Source organism: Sturnus vulgaris, chromosome 3 (assembly GCF_052056855.1).
Source record: "Sturnus vulgaris isolate bStuVul1 chromosome 3, bStuVul1.hap1, whole genome shotgun sequence".
NCBI lineage: Eukaryota > Metazoa > Chordata > Aves > Passeriformes > Sturnidae > Sturnus > Sturnus vulgaris.
In genome coordinates this window covers 92,323,704-92,340,573 of record NC_142245.1, presented here as the reverse complement: position 1 = coordinate 92,340,573, position 16,870 = coordinate 92,323,704, and the positions used below count along the sequence as shown (strand labels likewise).

Here is a 16,870-nt window from a genome sequence, read left to right as displayed (position 1 = left end):
CCCCAAGAACCCTTACTCAGTGTGTTACTAGATGTCTTTTTTGATTGTTTATTCTCAAATTTTGAATGTATGTAACTTAATACTAATATATGCATGTTATGATAGATATATTTGGTGTATATTGTTGCATTGTCATTATTTTTGCTCAAATTCTTTACTTATAAAACTCCAGGGTAGAATTGAGTTGGAACTTTTAAAAACAATTAAATGTGACTGCTTGTTTGGAGTTGGAAGTAATTCAGTAGAAATTCTTTTGGCTAAGAATAGAATCAAATTTGATCAAGATAAGTGCATATTATCTTCTTTTTAGCTGTCAGGCTAGCAGTAGAGTAAGACATCATCAGTAAGCATTGCCGGCAACAAGTTAGAATTTGGAAACTTGTATTTCAAAAATACTGCATAGAATTCTTTCAAATACTTTAATAAAAAGTTTAATCCTTTTTTCTTTTGAAATTTTATTCTGTTTTACTTTTATTTGGGTTTATATTTTCACACTGTATAAATAGTCCGTTTGAAGTGTTGTAGAGCTTACATAGTGTGGTCTGAGTGCATATTTATCATTAATTTTAAAATTTGTTGAATATGCTACATTATGTTATTTCTGAAGACTTAAATAGTATCTGGATTTTGTGGTTTTTAAATGTACACAATCACAGAATAAAAATTACCATGTGTATGTTGAAATGACTACTACTTCTGTTACCTTTAATCTTTACCTTGTCAATGGTATCTAAATTGTGTTCATATAATGAATAGTCATGGTCTACATTCTGTTAGTCTAATAATCTACACAGGTAATTCCAATTATTTTCTTAAATGTGACAGATCACTTGGTTGTTCAATAGAGAACCATTCTGTACTGATAACAAAGGTTAGATGGAATTGCATCCGATTTCTCCCTTCTGTTCTTTGATTCATTACTGGATAAAACTGGTTGCCCTGAAAATACTTTTTTTGCCTGTGTTCCCAATTCAAATCTTTTTTTACTCTTAGCTCAATAAATTACTGAAACTGAATTCTAGCAGAGACTTAGGGAGCTTACCACTTTTCATTGTGGTAATATATTGGTGGGCAGAAGAGCAAGCTAGTATTTCACATGAAGCAGTAGCTATATGGAAACATAATTTAAATTCATATACTGATTTTGAAAATTAGAAGGAGTTTTTTGAAATCTTTGTATAAAATTCAGTATCCTTTTTCTACACAATTAAAATGTTTATATATATATATATATATATTTGTGCATGTTTATGTAGCTACAAGTAATTCTTAGCTAAGAGGATCAAAACTTCTTACATATGTTTTTTGATGACCATGTTCTATGTAGTTATGTGTTTCTCTGATACTGCTAGAATTCATGTTCTTTCCTGCCTTTGTGCATACTGGAGGCTTTCATGGTCAGTGGTGATGAACTTCCTCCTCTTCTGACCTCTGTAATAATAATTCTTCCCAAGCTTATTTAAAGTCCATGTGGGGCAAACATTCCTGCTTCTTACATAAGCTATGGGGAATATTGCAGGAGAAGGGAGAAGTGCTTTTTAAGGTATCTCAGAGTTGCTGATTTGAAGATTGCTGTATTCTTTGAGTGTACCCTGTGTGTGATATTACTGGGACAACTTTTATTCACTAGAAACTATTGAAGAGTGAAAGAACGTTTACTTAACCTTGACATAAAATACTGAAGTTGTGCCAAAAGCCCCCAAAATACACTATCAAAATAAACCCAAAATCATTAAAATTATATTTTTCCTTGTTTCTGAAGTGTCCCAGACAGCTTCTGCCTTTTTTGGAAGAAACTGGAATTTTAAATTACAGGTTTTCTTTTTTGTGGGTAAGCTGCCTTTTCCTTTCCATCTGATGAAAAGTCAGTAGACCAATACTGTCCTTATTTCTATGGCATCTCAGGCTGGAAATCCTATGCATTTTGTTTTTACTAAAAAAAGCTTTCACTCTTGACTTCTGCTATATCATGTGCTTTGACATAAAAGACGATTGAAGTGTTTTCCTTTCTTCCATGTCCTCAAAGTTTAGCATTTCTAGTGTATGTGTTAATTGGTCTAGACTCTTCCCCAGGTGATATTATAGTTATGAAGTAGTTTGCACCTTTTATTTAACATAACGTTTTCTAATTTAAGGGCTTTTTTCAAATGTTTTTTTTCTTTTCAGATTTTTTATGTTTTCTTGCTTCTTTCGTGTCTCTAGCCAACAAGGACACTAGTTATGACAAGTATGTCTTCTGAGTGAGTATTAACCATTTTGACTCTTTATTCAGCCCACCGTTTAAATTTGAATGTTGATCATTTTTTAATGCCTATAGAAAATGAAATTTATCTTTGAACTCTGCACTTTATTTCATTCTGTATTCTAGCTAGAAACTTGTTTGTACATGTATATTTTGTTGTTATTTGCACTGTATATGTATGTTTTTATTGCTGTGGTGGAGACTGAAGTAGTTCCATAGGTGAGTTCAACAGGACTTCAGAGCAATAAAATTAAAATCTTAAACAGTTTTGAATTTTTCTGAAGGAAATGTAAATAATATTTGTATTAGTAAATGGTTCAGCCCAACGCAGCATTTTTGCCATACATTTTAATTTTCTATTTAAAAAGTCATAATCTGAAACATCAGTTTAAAGTGTTTTATTTCATACAAATAGTTGCAGAATAAATATTAGTTATAGGCTTTTTAGTGACTTAGTTTCAAAACATTAGAAGCAGCTGCCACTGCATATTTTGGAGGAGAGTTAATAATTTTCTGGCATGCTCTTATCATTCTCTTAAAAGTCTTAAAGCTTAAGGAACATCCAACAAAAACACAATTCCATATTTTATACTACACTTGCTTACAGTTTCTGAATTCTTTTTCAAAACCCAAGATATTTATACTACCCAAAAATCTGTTTCAGGTTTGATGTAACTAAATGTTGACAGTTACATAGAAATGAATACTCAGAAAGAGCACTTAGTGGATATGCTTTCAGAAGTTTTTTGTAAAAGGTTATCAATAGCTATGAAGAAGTGTACTTATGTATGTCAGAAACATAAAATAGAATTAATATTTTTCTTCTATTTAATGTGACTGGATGCTAGTAACACCAGGACTATAAAATGAACCTCACAAGTCATGCAATGCAGAATCACTGTGGAGGAGGTAAAGATCATCACTGCAGTGCAGATGGTAGGGGAAAGCAGAGGCTGCGATCTGCCTGAAAGAAGAGAACAAATCCTGGCTGAGCTGGCGAAATTTATTTTTCTTTAAAGAGGTCATTAGTATATTATTTCTTTCATGTTCTTATATGTTGACTTTTCCCACTACCCAATTACTATTTCATTAAATTTAATTGTCTGGGGATAACAATTGCTTTTCTTCAGAACCTTTTCATCAAGATTGCTTTAGGCTGACTACAATTGCAGGCATTCATCACCTTATAAATGGGTGAAGGGAAAAGGACTGCTTCTGAAACAACTAAACAATAGAAAACAGTCCTCCAAGACACAACACAGTGGTCAAAAACTAATTCTACTACCCAGTAGCTACAGCCTCAAAAGTGGTTCATTAGAATGTACATTTTAAGATGCATGAGTTCAATGGTTTCATAGCATTGGGTTTTGAGAATATATTAAATGCTGCTCACTGATGCACAACCACACAGCTATCTGATTTTCTGATTTAAAAATTCAGTGAAATTTTGCAGTAAATTTTCATCCACTAAACTGGTGAATTTTCTCTGCAGTTTGTAAGACGTCTTTGATTCAAGACTCGTACAACAGAAATTTTTCTTCTCTTGGAATTTTGTGTAAAACAGGAAGAACTTAGAAAAGATTCAGGTAAAGCATGGAGCATGCTGTCTGGCAGGGCCAGCCCCTATAGTCTGCAATGTTGCAAAACCATTTACTTATAAGTTATATCAAGCTAAACCTCACAAAATGAAAAAGGAATACTAAGAATTCGAGTAACAATCAAAGCTATATAGCCAAGGCCAGAATTCATACCAGAGAGAGGGTTAGTCATAGGATTTTAAGTATCTCAAAATACAATATCACCTTTTTATTTAATTGTGAGATTGATTTGCTGCACTATTTTCACTATTTTTTTGTTTTTGCAGTTTTGTTGGGATTCTGCTAAGTAATATTTGTTTTAGCTGGGATGCTTTGGGAGTTTTAACAGACTTCCTTTCTGTGGAGTTAGATATAGTGAGAATGAAGCAACCTCAGAGGCTTGTGGAGATGCTCTGAGTTCACTTGCATTGTGTCTGTCATTAACTCACAAATTTTGCCTTTAAGGATCAGCAGTGCGATAGGTGTGACTCTGTTCAAGTTTGTGCCTAATTGCTTTCTCTTGTGTTGCATGGACATTTCCAAGTTAGTGTGGGGAGCAGAGAGGCCACCAGAATTTTGCTTTCATTTACAGATCTTTAAGGATCATTTATAATTGTAAAAATAAACACTAGTAAAAGTAGTAAATTGTTATCATGCAACAACTTTTCTCTTGTCTTCCTGTTTTTCATAATTATATATTTATGTGCTCCTGCGTAGCTATATAGAAAGCTCAAATTAAAATTCCAGTTATAGGTGGCCATCATGGAATTTAGATATAATTTTATATATTTCATTATAATTGTATTTAAGGATAAGTGAATTTTTAGTTGAAACATTGGCATAGATGTGTAGGTAGCAAGCCAGATAGAACTTTAGGACTTCTCTCTAAATTTAGCCACAGCATTATTCAGATGCTGAAAATCTGGTGCTTCCTAATGAAAAACTGTTAAATGTGCTGTGTCTAAATGTTTCTATTTCTTGGTAATATTTTTTATAGTACTACAAAAGAAACCAAGAATTAGGATCCGTTGTGTTGGACATTTTACACAAACAACGTAATAGATAATTCTGCATTCAAAGCTTTTATTTAAACAGATAAGATAGATGTGGGGGGCTGAAGGGCTTTGATGTGCACGTAGATGTGATGGTGTGATAATGGAAAAGGGTCTGTTAGGACTCTGTGGAGAGGGTAATGAATTTAGGGCTAGCAAGCGGATAGGAGGCTTACTGAGAAAAATATAAAAAATATTTAGTGAGGAAAGAAATGAGGTGAATTTGAATTAATTTGTGTTGTATGTGTATGTTTTTATAATTCTACCTTCCTCCATTCAATGTTGCATGGGCTTTTTTACCTTTTCTTCATTTTAGGAAGCAAAATACAGTAATCCAGGTGACGAATAAACTTGGAGACCTTTTATTCTCAAATGAAGTGTGTGAAAAACCAAGTCATGTAGTTACTGGGAGTCCTTCATACCTTGAATGTTATTCTGGGAATTGCTCGTGGGTGTTGGATTGTTTCTTATGAATGGGTAAGAAATGCTTTTTAACTTTACTACACAATAACTAAATTTAGTTTGTGTAGCTGAAATATCAACCATGTTTGTGTCCATTTTACAGACAATGGTGACAATGTTAAGTTATTCAGGCTTATTGAGGGTTAGTTCAATTAGATGAAATTTGTGTGAAGATGTGTTAGTGACAGTTTTTCAGTGCTTAATTTAACCGAAGTATTCCTGTAATGGACCTCATTATCTATTTTAGAAAGGTCCAAGGACTTATCTCATGGATGAGAAACTCATGTCCCATGCATGATTTTTGGACAGATTAATTTCTGCTCAACATTAGCCAACTCATATTCTGATTGAATTTTTTATGTCCTGATATAATGTATTTCTGTTATGTTCTCAAACATTTATTGTGTACAGCATTGGTAAAAATGAAGGGAAATTCTTAGATATTTCATTGCAAGTGCGAAAAAATGTAAAATACAAATAGTAGTGACTGGATGGGGAATTTATCTGTCAGCCCAGGCTTAAACTATCTCAACTGCTCACTGTAATAACAGAGATTAACCACTCAATCTGACATTGCAGATGACAGTTTCTCAGCTTTTCTCATGTTTCCAGAGCTATAAAACAGAGATGTTGAAATTTATATGGAAATAGCGCTTCATCTTATACAGAAAAGGGTTGTTGAATAACTAAATTTCTTGGTTTCGTCTTTCTTATAAATACTTGAATATTTACTTGTTGGGTGGATAAGAAACTGTTGCCTTTTTGTTTTCAAGATGTCTGGCACTTTCCAGTATGAAGCTTGTCCTATATGATATATATGCAGCTATCTGAAGTTGTTTTGGTATATTCAGGTTTTTCAGAAGTTCTTGGTGATTAATTTCCCTTGGAGTAGAGGGTTTGCATCTTTGGTCACCTTAAGGATCCAGTAACGTGCCTTTGTGGTGAAAGAAGACTAATAGCGTCTTTGGCTGCATTAAGAGAAAAATATTTGAGCAAGGGGTTTAGAGAAGAACATCTCCACAGACTCATTCCAGCCTACTATATGATTCCTTCCATCTATTAATTAAATTCACTGAATTACCTATCCCACACTTAACTTTGTATGGAGCATTAAACAAGTTGCAACATAATTGTTACAACTTACTTTTTCATAACAGTTTGCGCAATGAAAGCTGCAGTCTTCCTTGAGATAAAGCTTCAAATAACTATTAGGATAGCTAGAGATAAGTACTACAAAATAGTTTCCTGTCTTTGTACATAAGGCAATATTGGATAATCAGTGTTACAACAAGTTCTGTCCTAGAATTACATTGCCCATTTTATGCCCTGCACTTCTGTGAACAAATGCGTGGTGAAAATATCTACCTATGCTCTTCATAGGCCAGTATAGATTGGAAATGTTGTCCTCCTACCTTTTGGTCTCCCTTGTAAACAGGATCATCTAGATCCCTCATATAATACCAATAAGTTGAATGAAAATGTTTCAAGGATTAGTTTGTCCCTGTTGATGTTATTGGATCAAATGCTAATGCTGTTTTAACTCATTTTATTGAGCTGTTCTTTAGACAAAGTTCTAAAGTTACTAGGAGAGACACATGAGAAAGAACTAGAGACAAACTTCTGATCTCCAGATCAAAAGTTTGTTTGATCTTATACTATCTGCTTATCTAGAAGAGTGCTATTTTAATATTTTTAGAACTGTGCTTATCTCTTTCACAGAGACTGGGTCCAACTTTGCCCATAAATGTGTATTCCTTCCATTTATTTATTTACTTATTTATTTAACTGAAAGGAAACAGTTCTTTGAACTTTTTCTTAAATATACTTCTTCACCTGGTTAAATCATATCATGTAAGAGCATTATTGTCTTATTTCATATATTGTCAATATCATCCTTTTGCCATCTTTTTACTCAAATTGGTTAACTAGAGAAGAGAAAACTGAAGCCTTACCTAGCCAGAGTGAGGAATTCTGTAGAAAACTAGTCATGAAAATTTCATCTAATAAAATTATCTTCTCCTTTTATTGATGCTACGTAACTGAATCTTTTAAATAAGATCAATCCTACCATTAGTATTTTCACAGATAAAATAGTTCAAATTGATAATTAAAATAATCAATCAATCTGAAGAAATTAGTAGTACATTATAAACATGGTATTACTCTTGAGCAGTGATGATTGTCTTTTAGAAGATGTTTATCAGCATTTCAAAATGCTATTTACCTCTGCTTTTTGACTTGTAATGTGCACATAATTTAGGCTGAAGTGTTTCTTTTTCTTCTGAGAAAAGCTTGAAATGTTATGTTTAAAGACAGATGTTGAAGAATTACCAAATTTACCATCATACATTTAATCTTCATAGCACTCCATTTACATTTTCAAGATGAATTTTTCAAGTACAAATGATCATTCAGTGTGCTAGCTGGATAGGTGAGAGACCTTAAATAAGAACTAATTAAAGAGTGTGTTTTCAGACCCTTTGAGCTAACTCTTTTGTAATTGCACATTTGAAAACTTCTAGGTAGCTCTTTCTTCTCAATAGAAATGCATATTCTGAAATATTTCAGCTAAGAATAATATTGCATATCATAACTTTTTTTGAATTACATGAATCTGAAACATTTTTTGGTGCTGCTGTGAAAATATAACTGGTTGAAAATTTGCCAAAGTCAGAAGCAAACTTTCAGTGACTTGGAATAGAAAGCTCTTGTCTTTGTTTTCATGAAAACTGAATGTTTTAGTGAGTGGTGACCTAATTATTTACTGCAGGACCTGTTCATGAACTCAGTATCCAATTTTCTTTTTATCTAGGAAAGTAGATATGATGCCTTTGTATTCAATTCCAGAATCACGATAGACAAGCATTAATCCATCTTTTGTTAAGACAAACAAATTTCATTTCTAAACAAAATTCTGTAAATACTACAAGGGTTGATAAAGGTCATTGCTGTAGAATTGGCCTGGAAAATGAAATAGGATTACTTAATCATAACTAATACTTTGCTTGTTTTCCAGCTAGTTTTGATACAAACATAATTTTGGTACTATAAGAATGTGATGTATATCTAATACAGCATGGTACATCTGTTCCTGCTCAAGTTTATTTATAAAGAATTTCTTTTAATGTAGTATGTCTCTATGAATTTTATTCAAAGTTACAATTTTCTTGGTTCAGTTAAAGTTGGTTTATATTGTGATTAAAAGAGAAATTACTCACATTAACAAGTTTCTTTTATGTTCAATAAATATATGCAGCTATAAGTATAAAGCTAAGAGGCTTTGATATTCTTATTGTAAATTGTTAAAAGTAATTGTTAAAATATATACAGGTACCACCCTAAGACTTATAACTTCCAATCCTAAATTGCAGTCTGAACTGTATTTTTTTAAGAAGTTTCAATACTTTTCTTAGCTGTACACTGCAATGCATTATTAGGTTTTGAATGTTTTTAAATGTCGTTGATTTATGTGCTTAATTCTTATTTTTATGTTTGGTATGCTATAATGACTGTAGAAATTATTTTCTCTTTCTGCACAGCTGTTGTATTTTCAAATATTTGATTGTTCTTTTTCTAAAAGTAAACATTCTTTGGATGTTTTGTAATCAAGTTTAGCAATAAGTCTAAGGATATGCTGCTTTTTATTGTCAGAAAAAAAATTACTCTTCATTTCCAATAGCCTGCAAAACTGGACACCTCTCTTCACAAGTTAAACATCACTTGTCACATCACACAAGGCAACAGGTTTTGTAGAAGTTCACATCAGAGGTTGTTAGTTTTCCCTGGAAGTCATTAGGCATAAGATACTTTGGATTGAAAACTATAGAACTTATTTAGAAAATAATTTTGTTATGAAAACTGAATTTGTAATTTACTACTTGTAGCAACAGATGTGGGGCTAAAGAGTCCTTTACGGAAACTTATTTTCTTACATGCAATTAGGCCATTTTATAAGGTTTGCATTGCTAGTTTATGATCAATTTTCCATTAGTGAGCTGCAACATTGTAAAGAATAACTTTACCATGCTCAGTATATATAATGCCAGTTTTTATCTACAGGGAAAATTTCATAGACTTGTTCACAAAATGTAAAAGAGAGCATTTTATAATTTAAATTAGAACTAATAATATATGCATTTGTATGGCAGAGTATTTCAGTTATTGTGAATCAAGCATGGGAATAATTTCAGAAACTGATGAAATTCAGCTTGTTCTAAGATGAATAATAACAACTGTTTAATAGTGCATGGCTGTGCTAACAACTTCATCTATTTGAAATGGCTAGAGAGATCGATTATTTAGGGAAAATATGAGAGAGGTAGAATTATCCTAAAACAGGGATTTGCTTTCTGATAAATTTAATATATCTCATTTTGGGGGTATATTTTTGTTTCTTGTTCAGTTAGCTTCGCTTCCTCTAGGAGCAACAGGATGTCTCACTGTTTGGTAACATTGCTTTTTTTGAACTTAAGGGGTGCCAGATGGAAACTACAAAAGAGACATTGTGAAGCTCAGATACCTGTAAAAGGGAAAAGTTGTTGAATTGAGTGACAGTGGACAAACTTGGCAAAGAAGATACCAGTGTTTCACCTCTGTGAGAAGCTTCATGGCTCACCACTTACTAAACCAATAAGGAAAAGAATCTCATCTTCCATCAGAATGCGCTTCAGATTTTAGACTGTCTACAAATTAGGAGTAGAATGTCCTTTATATGACTCAATGGCAGGCCCAATGTAGCAACTTTGTCTTTTTCTGTTTTCCCATTGAGAATGCTTTTACCAATTGAGGGATAGTATTTGAATACTCCTCCATGGAGCTTTAATTATTATCATCAACCAACTGCAAGTTATGATAAATTGTTCTGAAGAATGTTTAGAAATTCAATCCATAAGAAATGCTGGATGGAGTAGTTTGGGGAAAGTTTTACCAAAAAAGACATTTAAAATACTGTATTTCAGGAACTGGAAATACAACCATTTTAAGTAGGTTTTTTTCTGTTAACCATTTGGTGCTGGTCCTGATGGGAACAGAAATCTGCAAGTGGTCCACAGTTTTAGGATTACTACTCTCTAAAGATCATATTGATCAAGTGTTTCAGAGCTCAGTTGAACACAAATGATTATGTCTTTTCTAGAGAGTCAGTGTTCTGCAGGGTTTTTTTGTGCTCTAGAATATGACACTGACAAAGGAGGATACCACAGAGAAAGAAATTGAGTTATTCTTCCTTGCAGAATGATTTATATATGTAATGTGGATTCTATGCAATAGTTGCATAATCCTTGTAATAGTAGGGGTCCAGTATTGTTTGACATCTTCATTTATGATCTGGATGATGGGGAGGAATGCATTCTCAGCAAGTCTGCAGATGTTAGAAAACTGTATGATACACCAGATGGGTGTTCCTATTCAGTTGGACTTTGACAAGCTGGAGAAATGAGCCAACAGAATCCTCGTGAAATTCAGTGATTACTGAACTGAGAGAACAGAACTGATATATTATTACTTCCCTTTTCAAATTTTCGCTCTATATACTGTGATTAAAAAATAGTTGACTTATCTAATATCCACACAATGTTTTAAAATTTAATATAGCTGTGCATAGAACTATGACTGATATTTCAATGGTTTTAGTTGTAAAATTTGTATCTTTCTGATTTATTGATTTTTCAGAAAATAATTTGGTTTGCATAAATGAAATTGCAAACCAGCTATTGTAGCAGCACTGTCACTTCTAATTACACATTCAAAAAGTTTATTTTAGAAATTTTAACACTTACCACTTATTTTATTTTAGGTTCTGTGGTTTTTTGAATTAGGTCATTGGATCTCAGAGGAGCCATATGAGCTTTCATCCAGCTTTCCTGCAGCTCCTGTAAGTTTAATGGTCCTTTAAGCTTGTGACCTTCTTTTGTTTATCTGGGAAATTATTTGCCCTCTAAATAGGTTTTGTGAATAAGAAACCCTACTAGAAAAATATTTTCTTAAAGCAGGTACTGTAAGGAGTTACTTTCTTCTTCATCCACTACTTTTTGAAGTGTATTCAAAAACTTTGGTACATGTGGAAAATGCAAAATATTGATTCACCAATTAACACCTGAATAAATCAGCATCTTACTGGAGTATAAATTTAATTTTTTTTCTAGTTGTACCTGTATACAAACTGGAGAGGCATATTATTGCCGAATGGAAAGATTTGCAGGTCAGGGACTCAAGTTTTTTGTCCCAGAAATTACTTAGGCAATGGAAAATTACTGTGGTCTTCTAGAACTGCTAAGTAGGAAAAAATGAAGCATTTTTCCTGCCTCTAATAATCATTCTTAAGTACTAGATTGGGAACTAGTGCAAAAGTGTGTATGTGGGGGCATGATGTACCTTTGTAGGCCTCAGTGCACTTCATGTATTGCAATTGATTAAACAGGAATTTTATTTTGGTTTTAAAACAAGTAGAATTCTAGCTGGTTACTAGTCAATTATTCCAATAATTTTCCCTCTACTAAATTAGTGTCTGCAATTTATTTCCCAAAGTTTCATACAGGCTTTGAAGAAAGTACACTCAATGGGGTATTAAATTCATTTTTACTGTATTTTTATTAATTGTTAAGGACTTCTGTTTAGCCTTCTTTCTAAATCTATAACTATATATAATCTATATGTAAATTTACATATTTAACATGACGCTTTATTTCATGATTATAAGTTGTATGTTCTCAAAGTTTGGGGAAACTGTAGCAGTTATACTCAACCCTAAAGAAATTAATTCCCCATTATAATTTCATACTTTTTATAACATGAGAAAGTAGATTGTTTTATATAGCAAATACAGTAAGAATGTAAAACCTAATGTGAAAAATAAATAAGAAGCATGGTTTTTTCCCCTTTTCTGTATTTCTATGAAAAAAATCTGCACTGAATTTCATGTTGAGTTACTTTGAGTTTTCTGTTTCTTTTCAGACTACCTTGATTAATAACAAAGTATGCTATCAGTGACAATGTACACAGCATACTTTAGAAGTGATTCCTCTTGAGGTTGTTTTTGAGATTCCATTTACAGGTTTTATTCCTGAAGCAGAAGTAAGGAGAATTTGAGAGATGGAGAGAATGTAAAATTGTGGGAGGTTAGGGCTGTGCTAAGAACCTGGATCACTTCTTTTTGCAATGTGCTGTTCTTGCAAAGGAACAAAGCTGGAGTCCAAGGCAATATTTCCATTACCATTCCAATCATTCCCTTATTTAGTCACTCTCGTTTCTTACTGTAACAGATACTTTTTTTTTTGAAGATGTGATTATTATTTGAGCATGAATGGTGGTTTTATTTGCTTCTTTTTTTTCTTGTTTCTTTCCTGCTTCCTAAAAGGCACTTAGAGAAAATGGAAGTACATTCTAGTTTCATATACTGTTTATTTGATTACAGGAAGGAATTAAAAGTAAGGGTTACCTTGCTGTTATGTTTTACTTGTTTGTACCAAGTCCAAAGTAGTTTTTGCAGCCTTCTGTTTCCTATAATAACCTTCTTTCTGACATGATCTCCTCTTGCTTCACTTTGATTTTTGGAGTTCAAGCCATGCAATTCTTTAGATGAAATGTCATTTAAAGAAATATTCTCTCTAAAATTTTACATTTGTGTTGATAAATTGATCCTTTTTCTCCCAAAATGAAGTCTCATTAAACAATTGATCCATTCAATGTCTACATCAGTATTTTTGATTACTTTTCCAGAACAGTCATCAGAAAGCCTCAAATTCTATAAACTTTTTTCCAACAAATCAAAACTAGCCATGCAATATTAATTTTTTTTGTCATACAGGGTTTTCTTACTAAAATAAAGAAAGTTAGTGTCAGAAGTTAGCACTGCTTTTCTTTGCCAGGTTGAGCATTAAGATGCCATCATGGTTTTTAAGAGCATTTTGGAGGATTTTTGTTTGGTTGGTTTTTTGTCGGCCTTTTTTTCTCTTTCCTTTTCTTATTGGTGTGGATATATGCTTACTCTCTCAAATATTGGGAGTAATTTCTTTAGTTGTCTGATTAGATGTAGCAACACAGGAAATGCAGTAATGTAGACTCAGCATTTCTATTACATTTCATAGAACCATAAAGTATTTTAGATTAGCAGGGACCTCTGAGGGTTATCTAGTTCAACACTGTCCTCCAAGGGACTTGTCTAATCCACCTTTCTGGTAATAAATGAATAAATTAAAAGGAAAATTCACTTTCCCCAATTCCAGGTTGTATTTACTGCCTGTTGTCCCTGTCTTGTCTCATAGCAAAGCACCTCCAAGAAGGGTCTGGCTTTGTCTTCCCTGTGTCCTCAATCAGGCAGTTGTAGGCACCATTAAGGTCTCCCCTCCCCTTCCCCCTCCAGTGTGCTCTAGGCTGAAAAATGACAGCTCTTTAGGCTTCTCTTGGTATATTGTGTGCTTGTTGGTATGTTTGGCTCCTTTTCTAGTGTGATGACTCTTCTAGACTTGCTCTCTAAGACATTTATTGGAAAGTCATGTAAGCAATTTTGAGAAGTTGTTTTTGTTTTGTTTTTTAGTTTGGGATATGTATATCCTTACAAGTTTGCTATGAAAAACAATAAAATACTAAACAGTAATTTCAAATACATTGAGATGATTTTACGGAACTCTTCAGTGTCTATTAATTTATATTCTTTCGGTTTATATAAAATCAGTTCATGAAGTAATATTAGAAATAGTTTTTTGTTTCTCCTATACTTAGGAATGATGACACACATTTTCAGTGAAGAAGAATGATGGTGGTCTGAGTGGTGGGGTACCCTGACAGCAGCTTTAATGATTTTCAGTATAAAATGGAGAGATTTATTCCATGTTTCTCAAATCTATTTACTGTTTTCAAGATAGAAACATTGAATCATCAAGGTTGGGAAAGATCTACAGGATCATCCAGTCCGGTTGTGCACTCAGCACTTCCACTGTAACCCCTAAACATCACCCACCAGATCCAAATGCCTCTTGAACACCTCCAGGGATAGTGACTCCATGACCTCTCTGGGCAACCTATTCCAATGCTTCTCCACTGTAACACTGAAATTATTATTTTCTAATATCTAATCTGAATCTCCTTTGTCTCAGTTTAAGGCAATTTCTTCTGGACTTGTCACTGCTGGCACAGCAGAAGAGAGACCAGACCCCACCTCTCTACAACCTCCTTGCAGGTGATTGTAGGGAGTGATGAGGTCCCCCTGAACCTCTTCTTCTCCATCTAAACAACCCCAGATCCCTCACACCCTCCTCATACGACATTTTATCTCGACCCTTCACAAGCCTTGTTGCCCTTACAATACCTTTTGTTAAGTTAGCTTCTGGAAATATGACTGGGTTTTTTTTGTTTTGAGTTCTTGCATTGTAACTAATTCAGTCATCTGCTGAAATCAAAGTTTTACAAAAATATTAGGCAAAGAATTAGCATGAGAATTAAAAGCTAAACTTGATTTGGAGAAAAACCTCCACTAAATCATTGTGATGTATGAAGAAATATCTTCTCAATCTGATTTACAGTGTTTAGTACACAATTTTAAAGCATATAGTAATAAAATGAAGGGGAAAAAAAAAAGCTAAGATCATCCAGTAGAGTAATTTATTCACATTGTGGTGTACATTGAGGGCCTACCTACAGAGCATTTTTAGGGAGAAATCCTAACCTTACTGAAAAAAACCCATAGTGTGACCTTAGATAATTTTGAGATTATTTTTCTTCCTGTTCTTAAAATGTAGTAATTTGTATCTTTAGTCATAAGTATAAATTTAATTGTATCAAAGAACATGCATATGTTTTTCAGTTAGGTTATTTTTACAAAACATATAGATATATTACAGCACCAGGTGATAAATGATTGTCATAGACAACCGGACATCTGGTGTTAATGCCGTTGTCTCGGTTTATAAAATACTGGTCAGTTATTTTACAGGTAAATGACAAGGGAAGAAAAAAAGTGCAATCTTCATAAAAATATATAGGAATACATGCTATATCGTAATTTGTAGGGATTTTCTGCAATTTAAAGACAGTAACTAAAAGAGACTGAAAACATGATGATTTTTGTAAATGGTATTTCCCAAGAATAAATGCAAACTATTTAAACGCTATTTGTCTTATGTTAAACATAATCATACAGGCTACTGGGAAAATTCTCAAATAAATGTAAGAAGTTGTTTAGGAAACTAAGGGGGAAAATAATGTATTCCCTAACTAAAGGATTGAGCTAATTACAAAACAGTATTTTTTTTATGTACATAAAGGGCACACATGACACAGAAAGATAAATAGCTCTAGCTAAGTGTTTTATATTAATGTTTAAAGTTCAGTGGTGAGGTGAAATGCATATTCCTAAAACTATTTTAGGGTTTTTTTCACAGTTCCAGTTATTTACTAACACATACATAACATAAATGATAGTAAAACAAAGTCCTTAAGTTGTCTGACGGTTTCTTGGATGTTCTTTTTATTGAGTCATTTGGCCAAATCACTGCTATATCAGGTTGATGCTTTAGACTTTGTATCTGAATGAATAATATGAGCTTTAGCTGATCAAGGCGATTGCAATTCAGGAACTGTCCTGAACTGACCCCTTCAGAATACTAGTGCATGTTTCTGGGCTTGAAAAAATGAGACAAGTTGCTTGGTAAAATAAGTCTTTGAAGACTATACAATACATAATTCACATAATGACAAAGTATTTAGAAATCTGCTGGTCGAATCATCATAGTTGTAGCTTTGAGAGAGTATCCCGAGCCCTTCCAGTAGTACCACTTGATCCCGTTAAACTTGTTGTTGTTCTGTCGTAATGGATAATACATTCCATTGAGGTTAGAAGGACCACATGCATCAAACCACCATCCTGCAAGACAGAAGATAAACATCAGCAGAAGTAATTCTCAAAATAGTATTTAAGGTCTCTTTGTTGTCTGGAAATGAGAAGGAAATTTAAACCCAGCTTTTTGTTCTTATGATTTGGAAGTGTCAGTATAAAATACTTGCCCCAGACTCAGGAAAGAAATGTATTTGTGTATCAACTACATATTCTTGAATCTTACACAACACATTGTATTTGAAAATTGAGAAGGGAAAGTGTTCAATCAATTTATTATACACATCAAACATTTCTGACAGTCTGAGGGCAGAACACAACTTGAACTATAATGGTATCGAGTTGCCTTTGGTTTTATCTACTGTTTGGTAAACTGTTCTTCCCAGATTTAAACTCCTTTCTTAATTCTTTCTAGAGGAATTATTCAGTTCTCTGGGCAGGTCAGTTCAAAACCTCCTGGAACTTTGTAAGAAGGAAAAGGAGAAAAAAACCACCCCAAATGTACTCTGTATCCATATAGTCCTGACTTGTTAGTGGGTCATAAGAAAAAAATATTTTTATTAATAAAATAATATTTTTATATTTCTGTTATGGTGACGATAGTGTGTGTGTGTTCTGTTTTGCAGGGCAGTATTCCAACTATCCTTTTGGATAAACTGAAGCTGTCTTTTTTTCTTGCAGCTTGTGCTATAGAAAAATGAAAAATTGC

At 33.1% G+C, this 16,870-nt stretch overlaps 1 protein-coding gene and 1 long non-coding RNA gene across 3 annotated transcripts in view; one reads left to right on the top strand and one right to left on the bottom strand.

Annotated features, from left to right (window-relative positions):
• Window positions 1–2,164: 2,164 nt before the first annotated feature.
• Window positions 2,165–11,206, top strand: LOC148224483 (uncharacterized). The gene is made up of 3 exons (XR_015802687.1): window positions 2,165–2,240; window positions 5,188–5,348; window positions 11,128–11,206. It is a non-coding gene; the product is annotated as an uncharacterized LOC148224483 (long non-coding RNA).
• Window positions 11,207–14,908: 3,702 nt separating this feature from the next.
• ANGPT2 (angiopoietin 2) overlaps window positions 14,909–16,870 on the bottom strand; it is a 41,503-nt gene continuing 39,541 nt past the window's right edge. For both annotated transcript variants that reach the window (XM_014869523.2, XM_014869525.2), the window contains one exon: window positions 14,909–16,191. In XM_014869523.2, the coding sequence (XP_014725009.1) occupies window positions 16,031–16,191 (161 nt within the window). In that variant the 3' untranslated portion in view covers window positions 14,909–16,030. The remainder of the gene's footprint in view (window positions 16,192–16,870) is intronic.